Source organism: Bubalus kerabau, chromosome 2, assembly GCF_029407905.1.
Source record: "Bubalus kerabau isolate K-KA32 ecotype Philippines breed swamp buffalo chromosome 2, PCC_UOA_SB_1v2, whole genome shotgun sequence".
NCBI lineage: Eukaryota > Metazoa > Chordata > Mammalia > Artiodactyla > Bovidae > Bubalus > Bubalus kerabau.
This window is the reverse complement of record NC_073625.1, coordinates 141,115,949-141,137,372: the sequence shown is the minus strand read 5'-3', so window position 1 is coordinate 141,137,372 and position 21,424 is coordinate 141,115,949. Positions and strand designations below refer to the sequence as shown.

General features: G+C 39.8%; 1 protein-coding gene across 1 annotated transcript in view; it reads right to left on the bottom strand.

The window, feature by feature from the left end:
- Nucleotides 1-21,424, bottom strand: part of NCEH1 (neutral cholesterol ester hydrolase 1) — a 67,953-nt gene that overhangs the window by 5,198 nt on the left and 41,331 nt on the right. Inside the window, exons 2-4 of the mRNA XM_055569037.1 lie at nt 20,845-21,073; nt 17,881-17,950; nt 672-843 (exon numbers count right to left, since the gene is read on the bottom strand). Of these exons, the coding sequence (XP_055425012.1) occupies nt 672-843; nt 17,881-17,950; nt 20,845-21,073 (471 nt within the window). The remainder of the gene's footprint in view (nt 1-671; nt 844-17,880; nt 17,951-20,844; nt 21,074-21,424) is intronic.

The following is a 21,424-nucleotide window of genomic DNA, read 5'->3' as shown; positions in this document are numbered from 1 at the left end:
TGTAGCCTACCAGGCTCCTCCATCCATGGGATTTTCCAGGCAAGAATACTGGAGTGGGTTGCCATTTCTTTCTCCAGGAGATCTTCCTGACCCAAGGATTGAACCCAGGTCTCCCGCATTGTAGGTAGACGCTTTACTGTCTGAGCCACCAGGGAAGTCCCTGAAGTAAAACTCAGATTAACATATATTTTAACATTCAAAGTGCCTGAAGCACTTAACTTAAAAGTTAACATTTAACTTTTTCTTTTATATTAACAAACACTTTTAAATTTTTAAATTTGGCTCAAAGTTTAAGGAAACAATCTTAGCAATGGAAACATAAGCAAAAATACTCTGTTTTTCAAGTCCAACATGGAAAAGGAGCAGAGAAAACTTAATTTCCAGGCATATCCCTGAGGGGCAAGGGTAGGATGCTAAAATGCTAGCTCTTCTCTCTCATTCACTGTAACCAGGGCCTTTCCAAAGACTCAGAGATGACACTTCTTTCAATGATCCATTTTCCTACTTCAGAAAGATCTCTGAGACGTTTCCAAGTGCAGTCATCTCAATAACTTGGCCCCCGAGTAAGCAGCCTACCCGGCTAGACCTTTGCCATGCCTAGTGGACATGTGCTGCCTGCTGAACATCAACATGCACCCTCCTTTCACCAGCACCGCAGGGATCTCTATTACCTGCTGGCCCAGGGCAGCTGCCAAATTCCCACCAGCACTGTCACCAGAAATGCCGACTCTGCCTGGGTCAACTGAATACTTGTGTAAGACCTCTGGCTGCAGGAAGTACTTCGTGGCACGTACAACATCGTGAATTTGCTCAGGAAAATAAACCTTTGGAACTAGCCTGTATCTGTGAAGAAAACACAAAGTCTTTACAGGCCTTTTAAAGGTTAAAGGGAAACTGGTTCTTTTGAAGCCATGAACAAACAAGTAAGGAATTATAATAAATATAAAAATAAACCATTTTCATATAATTCAAACGCTTAGTTTAAAAAATGTAATGATTTTGTCATATATATATATAGCTGAGTTCCTTCGCTGTTCACCTGAAACCATCACAACATTGTTAATCAGCTAAACCCCAATACAAAATAAACAGTTTACCAAAAATGCAATGATTTTGTAATAGTAATTTTTTCTATCAGTCACCAAACCAAACAAGCGAAACAAAAATCTACAGCTGTCACCAAGGAAGATAACAAAACTTTGAAGTAAAACGCAGATGTTGATTATTAAAATACCAAGAGAACCATAGCAGATTCTGGAATACTATTTCTGGAAATCAGTGTTCCATTCACAACACTTCTGGGTTAGAAGGTGACTTGGCAGCACTAACCACTTCGTTGGTCTCATGTTTATCGAGCTCACATGGTATTTTTCATGACTCATTTGATAAATAAAATCGTACTCCAATAAAGAGGTCAGGCCTTCCTGACATTAAGCCCAAGCAATGTGTTTGCTCCTTGGAAGGTTGAAACTAAAATGTCAGCTGTCAACCAGTAAAAGGGAAACCAAGTTTCCAGAAGGCCCATGGCAGGCCCTCTGGGACACTTCTGAGGCTTCTTCTACCACCTTACTTTTCAAGATTAGAGTCTCTTTGGGATTCTACTCTGTACACTTAGTTAAGACTGATATTCCCTAAGAGCCCCAAGAACCTTGGTTTTGTCAAATGCCCCTCTTGTAATGTCATCTTATGAATCCATTAGTAGTCTCAGCTTGGAGCATCCCAAGGTCTCCACCCTCCTTTCCTTGTTTATTATTTCTCACTCATCCTTTAAGTTTTACTTGAGAGTTTGCTTCCTCCAAGAAGCCTTCCTTGAGTATAACTCCACTTGCTTCTGGGGCTGAGCTGGCAACCATTCCTTGATAATTCTATGTGCTGGGGTATATTGCTGTTTATATTGCCTCATATTAGCATGACTTCTTTCTGTATTTCCTCTTAAGAGTGTGTTCTCCGATATCAGGGACTGTGTGTTTCCAGCGTATATTTATCAATGTGCTGAGCACACAATCATCCATCTAGTAAACCATTTTTGAGTATTAATATATCTTCATTTTGCAAATGAAACTGAGGCATAGAAAGCTATTTAACTTGTAAAATAAATCAAACACCAATCAAAATAAGGTAGGATAGAAACCAATTAATTAAAATCTAACAATAGTTAATACTCAAGTCCTTTGATTTCAAATTTATAATTCGCATATTTATTCTCAGAAATTAGTTTTTTCTATACTACTCTACATAGGCCACTCATTTCCCCCATCTAAATTACAGATATATAGTTAATTAAATATCTTGACATTCTGGGAATTCCCTGGTAGTCTGCTGGTTAGGATGCCATGCTTCCATTTCAGGGGGCAAAGGTTCAATCCTTGGTCAGGGAACTAAAATCCCAAAAGCTACACAGTGCAGCCACCAAAAAAATCTTGACATTCTGTGCAGACACAGATCAACAACACAGACACAATCAGATCAACAAATATTTTTGAAATACTTGATAAATAGTGAATGTATGTCTTGGTCTTTTAGGAATTATGACATTTTAAAACATAAAATGCAATAAGAAATCCCCTTAGTGGTTGCCCTGTAACAGATAAAATAAGTTTTCTAATTTCTTTTCTACTTTTCCATCTGTGATGATCAAGGAATCATCTGAAATTATTTTTCTCCAGTTGATTTTCACAGTGCCTTAGTGAAGCTCCCACATCTTTGGTTCATTTATTAATAATGGGTGATAGGAGTAGGAGTACACCACTTTGTCCAATAGGTGGAGTCATCTCATATGAGTCTATTTACCATCAGTTCTGGGATGAGGTTTCAATTTTTTAATTTCATTATTACCAAATGGAATTCTTAATTCTTTCAATGAAATAAGAATAAATGCACTTTAAGACTCAAGGTGTGAAAATAAAGGCTGTTTTGTCTCAGAAAGATGCCAGACAGCGTGAGAGGCTGTCTTCCTGGTGGCCCAGGGGGTGAGAACATATTTTGCTATGTTCTGAACATACATGTGAATCAAATGTTCAGATGTTGTTTCACAAAAGATCTTAGTGACTTTTGAACCTAGAGGAACTGATAATCTAAAAAACATTCTATTGCCTCAAATCTTATGAGTTGATTAATGGCGCTAAGTTGCTTCAGTCGCGTCCAACTCTTTGTAACTTCACAGACTGTACCCTGCCAGGCTCCTCTGTACATAGGATTCTCTAGGCAATACTTGAGGGGGTTGCCATTTCCTCTTCCAGAGTTGATTAATAACTGGCTCAAGCAACAGAGTAAACAACCTAGTCCTCTTGGTTTCCTTGGTCAGTCTCCTAAACTGCTCCTCCCCTTATCTTTGTTCATTCTGGAAACATTCTCTAGTTTTAGTCACCAAGAAAGGATACTATTTTCACAGACTGAAGAATGCAGTGAAACTAGATATTTCTGAGGTCACCTAGTGTAAGATGAGCCTTCAAAGTAGCTCAGAGTTGACCTGAGAAGCATCACAATAGTTCTGTAATAGCATTACAGACACAGAAAACTGAGAGTCAGGAGGAAATTTATGAGTGGTATACTCAAAGAAAGCATGCATAGATACAGGTATCTGCTGCTTTTGTTCAAGGCTGTGTCCCTGCAAAGCACTCAAAGAGGATTCCGCCTTTTCCCTCCCCAGTTGTATTGAGTTAAAGCACCTGATGAATTTGTGGCAAATACAGTCTCAATTTGCCTAACTCAGGGAAGGATAGATGACTCTGCAGTGTTTAGCTTCTGCCTACCTATTACACCACGTGCCTCCTACCAGAAGAACAAAATTTGGTGTAAACTCAAGAATGAGGTTTACTCAGTTTAATGAATATGTACACTCTATAAAAATTAACTTTTTTCTGCTCACCAGGTGCTCTACAGAGGTTTCACTCAAATCTCAGAGCGAATCTGTGGGTTTAAGGGTGTGAACATGCAGCTCAAAGGGGATGCATAACCAGCCTACAACAGCTAGTAAGTGGCAAAGCTACAATCCAAATTTACAACCCACATGCCTCATCCTTTTAAAATATTCTCATTCTTCAAAACCCGCAGACTTCAAATGTACATGTGTGTTCTTATTACCTCGTCAAAGCAGTAAATTCTCAAAACTGTAGATTTCTCACATCCCAGAACTTCTCTCATGATTTCAATGTTTTTGTGATATTCTCAAAACAAATCACCTGAGACAGCATCTGGCCCATGGTACATCTTTAGTTATCCGTACATGATAAATCTTTAAATAAATTTAATAATTTAATAATGATATTTTTATTCATCCCAAACAAAATTTTAATTTTTATACCTTTTATATGTAAAATCTGTCATTACAGCAGCAGTGTTATAGTAAGGGAAATATTAAGCCATATACCTTTAAAGACATTAAAAAAAGAAATTGTTCCTTAATCACCTACTCTTCAGGCATGTCTCCAAGGGCTGTCTGTAGGCCCTGCATAGCTCAGAGTTTCTCAGCTCTGTATGCACTTTAGGATAATCTTGGGAGATTTATAAAAAACAAAACACTGAGGTTTGAGCTCCTCTACAAAACATTCCATTTGATCTGAGGTGGGGCCCAACATATCTGTATTTGAAGAAAAAGTCCTCCAAGTGATGCCAGGGTTCTGAAATATCACTGAATCCAGCCGTACCATCAGTATCCTCTGAACACATCTTCCTGTTCCTGTTCCCAAAGCATTGATCCCTTTCTCCATCCCATGTGCCCTTCACCCAGCAATTCCATATCAAATGTTCCCATTCTTTAAGTCTCATCTCAAATGCAGCTTCCTCCATGAAAACTTCTAAGAGCCTGGCCAAATGCAGCTCTCCTTTTTTGGAGCCCTCAAAGTCTCTCTTACAATAAGTCATAACAGACATGCCAGCTTCTAGGAATAGACAGAAAGTCATAATTATGTACTAAAGTGGTCCAGGTATAAGCAGTGCCATTTCCACAATCTATTAATTCATTACCTACTTTATCAGTGAGCAGAGAGATGGAGCAATGCTCAGAAAGACTGACAAACTCCTCCTTAAGTCAAAGGTAGATACATGAGTCCAGAGTTGAGGGGGGATGACTCTGGAAATAGAATCCCTGAGTGACACTAGTGTTCTGAGAGTGTTATAAAGTGCATCTTCCTCAAAATAACCTGGCCTGGAAACACCAGGACAGCCTTCTGCAGTGGGCAAGGACACTGAGTTCTATTCATGCAGTGCCAGGTGGGTGAAAGGTACACATGATATTCTGGAATGAAATTCTACTCCTATTTGATTCAAGAGGAAGACAAAATCACATTCCTTTTTTGCCCTCTGCCCCCACCTTTTTTCCCCCTTTTTACTGTCTCCCAAGAAGAGCTCAATAGATTCATCTTGAGAACATGAAAAATGTTAATATTTTGCTCAGTCTTAAAGAACCTGTATGTTCAGCAGGGGTTATCTGAAACAAATCAACAATTACACTCTTACTGTGCTGTTTGAGGGAGACAACTCCAGAGGAAGAATCTATTTATTCTTCTAATAGGTAAAGCTTCCTTTCCTTTAGAAGAATACATAATAAAATTTAAAATAAAATTATGAAACACTGTGAATAGATAATTGTTTCTCTTTTCATTTGTGCAATAATGTTTGTGCATAAAGGTTGAGGAAGCGTTTTCCTTTCTGTTTCTTCTCTCAGAATTGCCTCCAGAGATAGCTTTGACTATCAGTCATTCAGCAAGGGAGAGCTGAGCTTAACAAAAACTTGGTTGATTGGACAATAAGTACATTCAAAAGAACTGACAGATGTCAGGATGTATCACCAAAATCCTAGGAGTGACTGATCCTAGAATTATGATTCATTCAAACAATGTGATTCCCTAATACTGTTTACAAGTTAAGGCTTCTCTATGGACACAGCTGGGAGATCCCCAGCCTCCGTTCCCCCATTCAGATACAAACCTTGCCTTTAACCTCAAGGGGCGCTGAAGAGCCAAGCAGTCCCCCAGGGGGCCACTGGAGCCCAAGTAGGCTTGGTGCAAAGTCCCTCTGACCTACTTTCTCTGTGATTTCAGAAGTTAAACTGAGCTCTGGGCGCAGGTGTGGGTGGAACTAAGCTTCCCTACCTTACTGCTTGTTTACAGCACAGGCTTTCTGTACAGCTTCACCCTCCTCCCTACAAATTCTAAAAGGCCTAAACCACAAGAGAGAAGCCAGTGGATTTTTTTTTTTTTTAAGTCAAAAACAGAGTCAAGAAGACTTTACCTTAATATGTCTAAAAAGGAGACATTCATTAGTTAATGATTGTTAAGGATCTAAAACAACCTACTTTTTAAAAAGAAGCCACAATATCTTTCTGTAGCATTAAACTGTTTGTAACACTGGCCTTTAGGTTTGCTAATACAGTGGCCTGGACTGAGTAAAAAGAAAGTTTGGGACAAATCTTCTCTTTCGTAGAGGGAACCCTCAAGAATTCAGTCTGCCCACCTCCCAGGGCTGCCTGAGTCAGGGTGATACGTGAGGATTTCTCCACTCAGGACAGGGAGGAAGAGCAGGAAAAGGAGCAGAGGGCAAGTCACAGTGAGGTGACTGTCACATCGTGTCTTTCACAGTATCTTGTTTGAACAACTATCAACATGTATGTCTCACTGTGCCTCCGAGAAGCTTTGTGATTTTGTCAGCTTGCACTCATCTAATCTTATGCATGAGGAAGACAGAGTCATAAAAGTCCCATTGCTTGTAACTCTGTTAGCAGCAGACCAAGATACACATTCCAGCTTCCTTTCTGTCTACTGAGCAATGTTCTTCTTTACAGCTCTGTCAGGTTTTAAGTTCTCTGTGCATAGTGCTACCTGATATTTGGTGGATGGGAAAAGGTCTCCATCAACACAAAACAGAAAGTTTGAGTGTAGCAAAGACTTAAGCAAAACACAACTTGAAACCATTTTTCACAACCAAAAAAGCTGGAATTTAATAATATCCAGCATAATAATACTTTGTTATTATCTTACATTTTATCTTTTTGTAGTTGAAGTACAATGACCACACAATATTATATTGTATGTACAACACACTGATTTGACATTTATATATGTTATGACATGATGACTACAGTAAGTCTAGTTAACATTTGCCACCATACATAGTTAATACAATATCGCTGACTATATTCCCCATGCTGTACATTAGCATCTTATCTTTCAAAAAATTTAAATATTCCTTCTCCCTGATGTTTTATGGTTTTAGTATTGTGTTTCATCATATAAACTGTAGTTAAACTACACTGAAGTTTATGAAAACAAGCTTATAAACATAAACTTCCCTCCCAGATTATGTAAATGAGGATACATCCATGTATTTTTGATATTATAAGGTGAACTCTTTCATTTACTTCACAAATACTTATTGTGCTGCTGCTGCTAAGTCGCGTCAGTCGTGTCCGACTCGGTGTGACCCCATGGACGGCAGCCCACCAGGCTCCCCTGTCCCTGGGATTCTCCAGGCAAGAATACTGCAGACTTATTGTGCAATTATGTGTAAAAATAGCATAGCATTATTGAAGCTACTGAATAGAAGTCATGGCCTATTTTTATGCCTTGAGATCTTTATCTACCTTGTTAGATAAAGATGAAGTTGTTAGATCTGTCCCCAGAATCTTGAGCCAATACCAATGATGTTAACTCAGGAGTTCCAGCTCATGGTTGTGCTTCATATGAAGTGATTTCATCCTCAACCCTTGCCTATCAGCTTCCTCAGATTACATATAACCTTCCAGAAGGCCATCCCCACACTGAAACAAAGCCATGACATCACTACCCACTCCTGTTAGCCTCAAGGATAAGGAGCAGTTGTGTCCAGACAGCCTCCCTGCTAGGAGAAGGAATTCCAAGAGAATCAAGAGTCCACCATATTTCTGAAGGCTCCCAGGTATACACCCATATTTCTTATTTTCCTTAGTTATTTCCAGAAGCATGAGTCCCTCCATTAGTCACCTCTCGTTTCATTTCCTTAATGTTCTCATCCTCCTCCTTTCCTCCCAATCCCTCTTATTTCCCCACTTTGTACTTCCATGACCAACTCACTCTTTTAACTAGGTTCTGCTCATCCTTAGGAGTGCAATTCAAACCTTCAAACTAGGTAACATCTTATCTATTAGATGCCTCCATTACTACTTCCCTTTCTATTTCAAATCACTTATCACATTATTAACATTATTTGTTCAAGATTTACTTTCCTGTCTAGACTGTATACTCTATGAGGGCAGAGTTTATGTTTGTCTCACTGTTATGCATCAGAATTTAACAAAATAGCTGGCACACTACAGGAAGTCAATAGATATTTATGGAATAGAAGAAGGAAGAAAGAGGTGAACAGTGAGAAGAAATATGGTCCCACATCAGACCTCTGAACATACTTTCCAAGAGAAACATCAGTCATATGGTGTTGGCCATACCTCAACTAGAACATAAAGGTTATGTGGCTCTTCAGGGGTGGCTGGCCTGGATGGATCCTAATCACCTTAGCTCAATATTGCTGCAAAGAAAAGTTCTGTGAGTTCCAAACATGTTGATGAATCAAGTTGGACCTTTCTGTACATGGGCTAGGGCACTGAGCCTCCAGACTTGCCTAGTGCCTTAGAGCATCCAAGGCCCTTTCATCTCAGATGTCCAAACCGATTCTTGTAACAACTCTCTGAAGTCATTAATCCAACTCAAAGTGTATTTATTCATTCAGTTCAGTTCAGTTCAGTTGCTCAGTTTGACTTTTTGCAACACCATGAACTGCAGCAGGACAGGCCTCCCTGTCCATCACCAACTCCTGGAGTTTACTCAAACTCATGCCCCTTGAGTTGGTGATGCCATGCAACCATCCCATCCTCTGTCGTCCCTTTCTCCTCCCTCCTTCAATCTTTACCAGCATCAGAATCTTTTCAAACGAGACAGCTCTTCACATCAGGTGGCCAAAGTATTGGCGTTTCAGCTTCAACATCAGTCCTTCGAATGAATATTCAAGACTAATTTCCTTTAGAATGGACTGATTGGATCTGACCTTTTCCAGTCCTATGGCCACTGCTGAGTTTTCCAAATTTGTTGGCATATTGAGTGCAGCACTTTCACAGCATCATCTTTTAGGATTTGAAATAGATCAACTGGAATTCCATCACCTCCACTAGCTTTGTTTGTAGTGATGCTTCCTAAGGCCCACTTGACTTAGCATTCTAGGATGTCTAGCTCTAGGTGAGTGATCATACCATCGTGATTATCTGGGTCATGAAGATCTTTATTGTATAGTTCTTCTGTGTATTCTTGCCATCTCTTCTTAATATCTTCTGCTTCTGTTAGGTTCATACCATTTTTGTCCTTTATTGTGCCCATCTCTGCATGAAACGTTCCCTTGGTAACTCTAATTTTCTTGAAGAGATCTGTAGTCTTTTGAATAAGTGTCTCAGGTATTTCACTGGCTTATAGGTGTATTGTTCTTCTGCTGTGACCTGCAGGGTTTCTGTAAAAGAAACCCTGCAGAAACCCTGTTTCTGTCAGACCCAACTGAACAAGTCAGACCCATTCTATTGTTCTATATTTAACTCCTTTTAAAAAAATCTTAAAAACATCCTATCTATCTGTCTTTGTTTTATGATACGCCTAGGCTTAAAAGAACACTTGGAAGATAAGGCTCATGTGGAGAATCCTCATGGTGCCAAGTAAAACCAAGACCACCTTCTATCCTTTCCTCAGGCCTTTGAGGAGCTGGAGCTACACAGGAAACCACTGAAGAGGCCCTGAGGCCAGTTCACTAGCACTGAGCTTCAGGGCCTTGATCTATAATGGGGTTTCATCTGCTTAAATAGCTGCAGTCTTCCTCTGACCAGCTGCCCAGGCCATATGATATAAAGGTTTACTTGATGCTTCCTGCAATATAAAATTGCACCAAGGGCCCCTTGAGTGATCTGGGAGGCCCTGATGAGTATCCAGGATGGCCTGGAAGTTGTCCAGGGCTGTCTAGTGTCAAATTTGCTGAGGAGGCTGCCACTAAGACTCTTGTTCACAGGGTCAGAGCTGCTTCAATGACTTTGGAGACTAGCCCTTCCAAGGGACTGGAGAGGCAAGGATTCCCTTAGGTTCCTGATCTAGAGTAGGGGCAAAGAAGAGATAAGCTGTGAATGGGATCTCAGCTGGCAGAGAGAAGCAGAGGGAAGGTAAGGCAAGGTCAGGGCATGGAAAGTGGCAAATGTTGCCATAAACCCGTCACTCGTCATCATTAGCTTCCTTCAATGTTATATTTGTTTTTTCAATTATTTTCCATTATAGGTTATATCTTATATCTTATAAAGATATTGACTATAGTTCCCTGTGCTATAAGGTAAACCTCTGTTGCTTGTTGCCTATCTACTTTTTAAAAACAAGAAATGTAGCATTCTATTGATACCAAGTCAAACAAGTAGAATCAAAATGTCATAAATTTTTTAGTTAGGCAAAAATTCATAAGTTTTCTCTAAAATATATGTATTATACATACTATTTATGTATATGTATGTGTTTGTGTGCTTAGTTGTTCAGTTGGGTCTGACTGATTTGCAGAAACCCTGCAGGTCATAGCAGAAGAACAATACACCTGTGAGCCAGTGAAAGACCTGAGATACTTATTCAAAAGACAAGTACCATCAATAGATAAGTAAAATGATGTAGAAGGTTGACTCCTATGTAAAGTCTTAATGGAACTTGGGGCCTCTCTTGTTTCCTTGGCTAATGTGGTTCTTGACAATTGTCTGGCCCTTGGTTGCCTTCTGGCAGAACAAGGCAGAGTTTGTACAATAACTAATACTTCCTGCTGCACTTGGATCAATATGACAGGACAGTCACACACACACCAACTAAAAGTTAGTCACTCAGTCGTGTCTGATTCTTTGATACCCGAAAGAGCCCACCAAGCTCCTCTGTTCATGGAATTCTCCAGGCAAGAATACTGGAGTGGGAAGCCATTGCCTTCTCCAGGAGATCTTCTTGACCCAGGGATTGAACCCACATCTCTTGCGTCTTCTGCATTGCAGGGGGATTTTTTTTTTTTTTTTTTTTTTACCACTGAGCTACCAGGGAATCCCCATATATATGTATACAAAAGTTTTTCTACTACTCTTGATAAAGGATGAGAAAGAACACCAAAAAAAAAAAAAGAAGAGCTGGAAAAATTGGAAAACATAAACTATATGAAATGGGAGCACTGAATATAAAATATAAAAAGTGAAACAAACTAGATGAAAGTATAAAATCATCAAATAGTCCAGTTGTTTTTAAACATGACTGTTCATTAGAAACATATTTGGAGCTTTGGAGGAAAAAAAACAATACCTGGGCATTTGTATTTTTCAAAAAATTCCGAGGTAATTCTGATATGCATCTGGATTTTAAAAAGTGATTACAAGTTTTTCTATTAAATGGTAGTTTTGATGATATAGAATTCTATTATTTTTCTGTTTATCAATCATGATACAATGGTATTAAATGGGTAATAGTTACTTAATCACAATAATAAAAGAAGTTTATCAGTTTTCACAATCAATAGCCAGACAAAAAATAAAAGACAATTATAATTGTAAGCCATAGTGGGAATATGATTAACTTAACAATATAAAATAATTACATACAATTTGAGGGGTCAAGCAGAGTGATGTGGTAAGTGGAAGTGCATACATGCACATGTTTTTATCTGCCCATCCAGCTATGTCTTTTGGTTGGTGCATTTAATCCATTTACATTTAAGGTAATTATCAATATGTATGATCTTATTACCATTTTCTTAATAGTTTTGGGTTTATTTTCTGTAGGTCTTTTCCTTCTCTTGTGTTTCCTGCCTAGAGAAGTTCCTTTAACATTTGTCGTAAAGCTGGTTTGGTGGTGTTGAATTCTCTTAACTTTTGCTTGTCTGGAAAGCTTTTGATTTCTCCATCAAATCTGAATAAGAGTCTTCTTGCTGGGCAGAGTATTCTTGGTTGTAGGTTCTTCCCCTTCATCACTTTAAATATATTGTGCCATTCCCTTCTGGCCTATAGAGTGGGCCAGAGAAATCAGCTGATAACCTGATGGGAGTTCCCTTATATGATATTTGTCATTTTTCCCTTGATACTTTTAGAATTTTACCTTTGTCTTTTAATTTTTGTGAGTTTTTTTTCTTCTGGATTCTATTTTAAATTTTATTTTATTTTATACTTTACAAAATTGTATCAGTTTTGCCAAATATCAAAATGAATCCGCCACAGGTATACATGTGTTCCCCATCCTGAACCCTCCTCCCTCCTCCCTCCCCATACCATCCCTCCGGGTTGTCCCAGTGCACTAGCCCCAAGCATGATTACTATGTGTACTGGGGTGTTTCTCCTTGGGTTTATCCTACCTGGGACTCTCTGTGCTTCCTGGACTTGGTTGACTATTTCTTTCATATGTTAGGGAAGTTTTCAGCTATTACCTCTTCAAATATTTTCTCAGATCCTTTCTCTCTCTCTTCTTCTTCTGGAACCCTTATAATGAAAATGTTGGTGTGTTTAATGTTGCCCCAGAGGTCTCATAGGCTGTCTTCATTTTTTTTCATTCTTTTTTCTATATTCTGTTCTGCAGCAGTGATTTCCACCATTCTGTCCTCCAAGTCACTTATCCATTCTTCTGTCTTAGTTATTCTGCTATTGATTCCTTTTAGGCTATTTTTCATCTCTGTTTGTTTGTTCTTTAGTTCTCCTAGGTCTTTGATAAACATTTCTTGCATCTTCTCCATTCTGTTTCTGAGATCCTGAATCATCTTTACTATCATTATACTGAAGCTTATCTCTACTTCATTTGGTTGTTTTTCTGGGGTTTTATATTATTGTCCTTTCATCTGGGATATAACTCTGCTTTTTCAACCTTATTAACTTTCTGTAATGTAGTTTTCTTTCTAGCTGCTGTGGGATTGTAGTTCTCCTTGCTTCTTCTATTTGCCCTCTGGTGGATGAGGCTAAGAGATTTCTCTAAGCTTCTTGATGGGAGGGACAGGGTGGTAAAAGCTAGGTCTTGCTCTGGTGGGCAGGGCCTTACTCAGTAAAGCTTTAGTCCAACTATATGCTGATGGGTGGGATTGCACTCCCTCCCTGGTAGTTGTGCCTGAGGCAACCCCGTCCTGGGGTCTACAGGCTCTGCTGCTACTGCTAAGGCGCATCAGTCGTGTCCGACTCTGTGCGACCCCGTAGATGGAAGCCCACCAGGCTCCTCTGTCCCTGGGATTCTCCAGGCAAGAATACTGGAGTGGGTTGCCATTTCCTTCTCCAATGCATGCATGCATGCATGCTAAGTCACTTCAGTCGTGTCCGACTCTGTGCGACCCCATAGATGGCAGCCCACCAGACTTCTCTGTCCCTGGGGTTCTTTAGGCAAGAATACTGGTGTGGGTTGCCATTTCCTTCTCCAAAATACCACCTAGTCGCACTCATATGTAGAATCTAAGAAACAAAACAAGCAAAATGAAAGACTACAGGCTCTATGGTAGGGTTAATAATGACCTCCAAGAGGGCATATGCCAAGAGGGACCTTCCAGGATTACCGCTGCCAGTGCCCCATCCTTGTGGTAAGCCCCTGCTGATCCAACCTCCACAGAGGCCCTCCAACACTAGAAGGTGTTTTGGTTCAGTTTCCTGTGGGGTCATTGCTCCTTTCCTCTGGGTCTTGGTGCACACAAGATTTTTTTTGTACCCTCCAAGACTGGAGTTTCTGTTTCCCCCAGTCCTGTGAAAGTCCCTTAATCAAATCCCACTGACCCTCAGGGTCAGATTCCCTGGAGACTCCCAGTTCCTTTGTCAGATCCCCAGGCTGGGAATCCTGATATGGGGCTCAGAACTTTCACAACAATGTGAGAACGTTTTTGGTATTACTATTCTCCAGTTTGTAGGTCACGCACCTGGCAGTTATGGGATTTGATCTTAATCTGATTGTACCCCTCCTACTATCTCACTGCGGCTTCTTGTCTTTGGATGTGGGGTATCTCTTTTTGGTGGGTTCAAGCACCCTCCTGTCTGTGGTTGTTTGACAGTTATTTGCAATTTTGGTATTCTCACATAAGGAGATGAGCACATGTCCTTCTACTCCACCATCTTGAACCAGAAGCCCTTTAATGTTAATTTAATTCTGGCTCAAAGAAGCATAGGAACCTAGGGTGTGAGTCCACCTGATTTATTTAATTCTTCACTCCACCTATGTGACTTCACAGAGATTACTTAACTTTATGGACCTCAAATTCCTCATCTATGAGGAAAATTATCAAAATACTTATTTTGGATGACTTTTATGAGAGCTAAGCAAAACTCTTTATTCATTCATTCCATAAATAGGTATTAAATGCTCTTCTGGTGTTTTGTGACTAATTTTCAATGTGTGTTTGTTTGTTGAGGGGGGGTGGGGGGTGGGGCTGGGGTAGGGGAGGGGCTTGTCCCATACCTCCATCAAGCAATGCACCAAACATCATTTGGGTGTCTTACAGTTCAACTCAATTCTGAGAGTATCTACCTGGAGATAGAATCAGATTCCAAAGATTAAGGGATCAACATTTGTTCTCTGTGATTCAGTCAGTAAAGAATCTGCCTGCAATGCAGGAGACCACCTGAAATGCAGAAGACCTTGGTTCAATGCCTGGGTCAGGTTGGGAAGATCCCCTGGAGAAGGAAATGGCAACCTACTCCAGTATTATTTCCTGGAAAATGCCATGGACAGGGAAGCCTGGTAAGCTACAGTCCATGGGGTCACAAAGAGTTGGATACAACTTAGTGACTAAACCACCACCTACAAAACTGTAGATCCCCCCCTACTTCAGACACCGGACACAAGTCCAAGTAATCACCTATGCTTCTCAGCAAGTTATAGATGGGAGGTTCCAACAATCCCTCCAACTGAGGCTGCCAATCCCAAGTCCAAGTTATTACTTATACTTCTGACCACCTGGCTATAAATCAGAGGGTTCCACAACTTCCTCCTCAGGCTCAATTAATTTGCTAGAGCAGCTCACAGAACTCAGAGAAACGTTTTGCTCTCTAGGTTACTGATTTATTATAAAAGGATACAACTCAGGAACAGCCAGATGGAAGAGATATGAAGGGAAAGGTACATGGGAAGGGTTCAGGGCTTCCACATCCTCTCAAAGGTGTACCACTCTCCCATTTACATGTGTTCACCAAGTGGAAGCTTTCTGAACCCTGTCCTTTGGGTTTTCATGGAAGATTCATTACATAGGTATGACTGATTAAATCACTGGCCACTGGCAATTGATTCAGCCTCCAGCCCCTCTCCCCTCCTCAGAGACCAGGCTGTAGGAAAGTTCCAGCCCTCTAATCACATAGTTGGTTCTCCTGGCAACCAGTATCCCCATCCTTAGGTGCTTCCAAAGGTCATCTCACTCACAAAACAAAGACATCTTTAATACTCTGAATACAGGAAATTTCAAGGATTTGGGGAGCTGTGAGCCAGGAACTTTGGATGAATACCAAGTACATATGAAAAATATATATTTGATCATTGGTATGACCAAACATATATCTCTTACAAATCACAATATCATAAATGTCCTCTATCTGCCAGGGACAATTCCAGACACTAATGATCAGCTATGAGCAAAACAGACAACCATCCCTAAAATCTCTGTCTTCACAAAATTTACATCTTCTATTTCTACCTGATACAATAAACACATAATAAGTTATATATATGGTCTGTCAGTCCACTGATAATTGGAGATAGTTTTGAAAATTTGGAGAATTATAATTGATAATTTTGGAGGAAAATAAAACAGAAGAAGAATGGACTGAAATTTTAGGGGTGTGAAAGAAGGCCTCGTTGAAAGGATAATATTTGGACAAAGATCTGAAGGAGGAGAAACAGTGTACACATAGCACCTGCACCATGCCTGCCATGGAACACCATGATTTTTGTGTGACTACAATCACTGCAGTTGTTAAAACTATTTTTCACATTCTTCAGTTCAGTTCAGGTCAGTCACTCAGTTGTGTCCAACTTTTTGTGACCCCATAAAATGCAGCACACTAGGCTTCCCTGTCCATCACCAACTCCTGAAGTATACTCAAACTCATGTCCATTGGGTCAGTGACGTCATCCAATCATCTCATCCTCTGTCATCCCCTTCTCCTCCTGCCTTCAATCTTTCCCAGCATGAGGGTCTTTTCCAATGAATAAGTTCTTCCCATCAGGTGGCCAAAGTATTGGAGTTTCAGCTTCAGCATCAGTCCTTCCAATGAATATTCAGGACTGATTGCCTTTAGGATGAACTGGTTGGATCTCCTTGCAGTCCAGGGGATTCTCAAGAGTCTTCTCCAACACTTCTCAACACTTCTCAAAAGCATCAATTCTTCAGCACTCGGCCATCTTTACAGTCCAACTCTCACATCCATTCATGACCACTGGAAAAACCAAAGCTTTGACTAGACCGACCTTTTTGGCAAAGTAATGTCTCTGCTTTTTAATATGCTGTCTAGGTTGATCATAGCTTTTCTTCCAAGGAACAAGAGTCTTTTAATTTCATGGCTTAAATCATCATCTGCAGTGATTTTGGAGCCCAAAAAATAAAGTCTGCCACTGTTTCCCCATCTATTTCCCATGAAGTAATGGGACCAGATGCCATGATCTTCGTTTTCTGAATGTTGAGCTTTAAGCCAACTTTTTCACTCTCCTTTTTCACTTTCATCAAGAGGCTCTTTAGTTCTTCTTCACTTTCTGCCATAAGGGTGGTGTCATATCTGAGGTTACTGATATTTCTTCCAACAGTTTTGATTCCAGCTTGTGCTTCAGTCCAGCATTTCTCTTGATATACTCTGCATATAAGTTAAATAAGCAGGGTGACAATATACAGCCTTGACATACTCCTTTCCCGATTTGGAACCAAACTGTTGTTCCATGTCCAGTTCTAACTGTTGCTTCCTGACCTGCATATAGATTTCTCAAGAGGCAGGTCAGGTGGTCTGGTATTCCCACCTCTTTCAGAATTTTCCACAGTTTGTTGTGATCCACACAGTCAAAGGCTTTGGCATAGTCAGTAAAGCAGAAGTAGATATTTTTTTGGAACTCACTTGCTTTTTTGATGATCCAGTGGATGTTGGCAATTTGATCTTTGGTTCCTCTGCCTTTTCTAAATCCATCTTGAACATCTGGAAGTTCACGGTTCTCATACTGTTGAAGCTTGGCTTGGAGAAGTTTCAGCATTACTTTGCTAGCACGTGACATGAGTCCAATTGTGGGGTAGTTTGATCATTCTTTGGCATTGCCTTTCTTTGGGCACATTCTTCTTAGTTTCCCAGTTCAGTTCAGTTCAGTTGCTCAGTCATGTCCGACTCTTTGTGACCCCATGAATAGCAGCACGCCAGGCCTCCCTGTCCATCACAAACTCCTGGAAAAACAGCTAATACAGAACTGGTAGAAGCAACGCAAAACACTGATACTAATTCTAACAATGATAATAATAGGCTATACTAAGAACAGTGAACACATCACTGTTTACAAGGTCTGAGTTATAGAACCTGACTCCAGGAGAATACCTTTTCCAACTCTTGGATGTAGGACAGATTCTCTTACAGTGCTTATTGGTTTTTAGATATAAAAGGTGGTAATCAAACTGACTGCATAGATAACGGATTGTATATTTCTCTCAAAAATCTCAGTTAATTCCTTTTCCAGAAGTTTCTAAAACTAAAGTAAAAAAAGATAATTTGAGGCATTATAAAGCTAGTTGAAGAAATTCTAAGTTACATCAGAAATAATTTTTTGTGACCTCAGGAAGATCAGTTCACCTCTCTGGACTTTAATTTACATTTTATCACTTATAAAATAAAGTAACTAGATAGTTACTTAGGATCCTTTGTTAAATTTTCTTGTATGACAATTATTAATTACTTACTCAATGGAGACAATGACAGCATTCAATTCCTCAGCCATGGCTGTGCACAGTTCATCATAATACCTGATTTCTAAAAGAGACAAGAGAGCAATCACTCACTATAATGCAGTCTATTTAATACTGTCCATTCTTAAATTCTGCTAACTGACTCAGACTTAAGTTATTAATGGTAAGAACAATAAAAAGTAAATATGACCATACATCTCATTAACAGAGTTACAAGTACAAATACAAAAGAATTAACCTGGTTTCTGATAAAATGCAATTGCTATAAATAACAGGAAAGCCATACAAGATTACCTTCAAATGTGTTGTTAACTAAAAATTTCTTTCATAATCGTCTATATAAAGTACATTAGATCATCACAGCACTGTTTACAATAGCCAGGACATGGAAGCAACCTAGATGTCCATCAGCAGATGAATGGATAAGAAAGCTGTGGCACATATACACAATGGGCTATTACTCAGCCATTAAAAAGAATACATTTGAATCAGTTCTAATGAGATGGATGAAACTGGAGCCTATTATACAGAGTGAAGTAAGCCAGAAAGAAAAACACTAATACAGTATACTAATGCATATATATGGAATTTAGAAAGATGGTAACAATAACCCTGTGTACGAGACAGCAAAAGAGACACTGATGTATAGAACAGTCTTATGGACTCTGCAGGAGAGGGAGAGGGTGGGAAGATTTGGGAGAATGGCATTGAAACATGTATAATATCATATATGAAACGAATCACCAGTCCAAGCTCGATGCATGATACTGGATGCTTGGGGCTGGTGCACTTAGACAACCCAGAGGGATGGTACGGGGAGGGAGGAGGGAGGGGGGTTCAGGATGGGGAACACGTGTATACCTGTTGCGAATTCATGTTGATGTATGGCAAAACAAATACAATATTGTAAAGTAATTAACCTCCAATTAAAATAAATAAATTTATATTTAAAAAAAAGTACATTAGATTCATTCTGATTTTGTAATTCTTCAAAGAGATATGCCTTTCTAAAAATCATAGTGAATAAGCAGTTCCTCCTTAGAACCCCAACATTTTTCTTTTAATACCCTCATTTGCTGTGATTCAGAAAAGTCACCAACTTGAAAACTATGGTATTCCGTTTAAACCAACATACAACAAATAGAGTTTTAGGAAGTCTTAGCATTTCTTAGAAAGAGAATCCAAAAGTTTTTACATATTTTAATATGTAACACTTTAATCCCTTGTTCTTTGGATATATTAATATTCTTACATTAAGTGCTAGATTGTCTCAACAGAAAGCCACAAAATACCTTATTTATAGACTTTCCAAGGCAGTATTAGAACCAGAAGTTCAATAACTACATAAACAGTTGCATATCTCCTCCAGACTGAGCCTTTCCTCTCTGACAGGACTGATGAGTCAAAATTGTGTGGAAAAGGCTAGGCTGACTCATAATCCATACCATTCCTGGCACTTCCACATCCTGGCCTCTGGTGTACTGTCTCTCCTGGCAAGCGTGCAATGCTACAGATGCTATCCTTTCTAGGGCAGAGACTCTGTTTTACTCATTTTTGTATTCCCATCATCTAGCACACATTAGAGTGACCAAAGGTCCAGGTTTGCACACAACTGTTTGAGGTTCTATACACAAAGTCCTATAACCCAGGAAACCTCTCAGCCCTGGGCAGACCTACATATTCAGTAATCATCTGTTGGAAATATGAACAAATCAATGAATAATAGAATAAATAATGAATATGGAGTTAAATGAAATGAGATTACTAGAGAAAGTTACACTTTTTGGCCTTTGCCACTTTTTTTATTTTTTTTTAAGACAAATCAGAACAAGTTGCCTTTGCCTTTTTTTTTTTAAATTTACTGTTATTTATTTATTTAATTTCCTTGGTGGCTCAGCCAGTAAAGAATCTGCCTGCAAAGGAGGCGACCCAGGCTCAATCCCTGGGTCAGGAAGACCCCCTGGAGAAGGGTATGGCAACCCACCCCAGTATTTTGGTCTGGAATTCCATGGACACAGAAGCCTCGTGGGCCACAGTTCATGGAGTTGCAAAGAGCTGGACATGACTGAGTGACTAAAAACAATAACATTTATTTATTTGGCTGCACTGGATTTTAACTGTGGCATGTTGCAACATGTGGGATGTAGTTCCCTGAAGCTAGGCGCCCTGTATTGGCATTGTGGAGTCTTAGCTACTGGACCACCAAGGAAGTCCCACCATAGCCTTTAAACTTAATGTATGAAAATAATCTCTGGGCTGAAGATGAGAAAGTAGCTCCGTAATAATTATGAGCAGAGGTAAGGCCCTTATCTGTCCTCCTTAGTATGCTTTTCACTGGCTGCTCCACTTGGCTGCCTGCAATTTTTAATGTGTATTCTGCTCATGAAAGTTATCCAATGCTAAAAAGAATGTTCTTGAACTTTTCAAGGTCATTTCCCTTTAACTGGGGCATACATTTTATATTTTCATCTTTGGTTTCATAAGCAGATGAAATGTTGATGAGTTAACATGTATACACAGAAATCCTTGTTCTATTTCATAAAAGATGTCTTCAGAACACAAGTTGGTCTAGAGCTACAGATACCTGCCTTATACTCTGGCCCAACTTTACCTTGTTTGGGTATAGAAAGCAGCCACACTACTTCACAATAAGTTAGTGTATGATTTAGATTACAGGAAATATTTTCAAAACAGTCTGCCTGAATTAACAAACAGGCAAAACTCTTGGTGTAGGGTAGCTATATAATTAATCATCCAAACCAGGATCCTTTCAAGAATGGAAAGTGGGGAGGAGGGGGTGCTATGAATAACTTTGCTGGGATGGTAGGGATAACTGGGACTGCCAGGGGGATGAAGTCCAGTGGTCCCCTTCTCCTCACCCAGTAAGAAAGTCAACCCAGTCATACATCTCTGCCAGGGCCAGCCACAACCCCAAACAACCTAAAGGTGAGGACATACTTGCGCTGGCCAAGGCCCAGCCTCCTCCATGGATGTAAACAACGCTGCGTTTCAGAGGCTCTTCTGGTTTTGGAGGGCCTTCAAACACTCTGACTTCCACACCATCAAAGTCAGTGTCGGTCACCTTCACCTGAGCAGACGACCATGCGCTTTTCTTGCCAAAAGAAACGATGATGAAGTTCAGCGCGAGCAGATGATGGCTGAGGCCCAGGTAGTGTATCAGGTTGCTCTGGAGGATGAGGGGAGGATTAAGGAGAGTTGCATCAGCTCTGTCGTCACCTGAGCCAAACTCACCAACCCTCAGCATTTGAATTCTTACATGCATTTGCCATTACGCTTGAGCACTCACTGGCCACTTTCAATAAAATAACACAATGTATCTATCTTTCATTCCTTGAGCTTCCAGAGTATTTTCTTATATGAGATCTTCTTTGATCTTCAGATAATCTCTGAGTGGGAAAATATGTCACTAGTCTTGTTTTATCAAGTAGGCTTAGGAATTAGCTGAATGTGCCCATCTTGCTGGTTAATTGGAAGTTCTGCAACTCAAACCTGGGAACTGTGAATTCCAGTTTTTAGT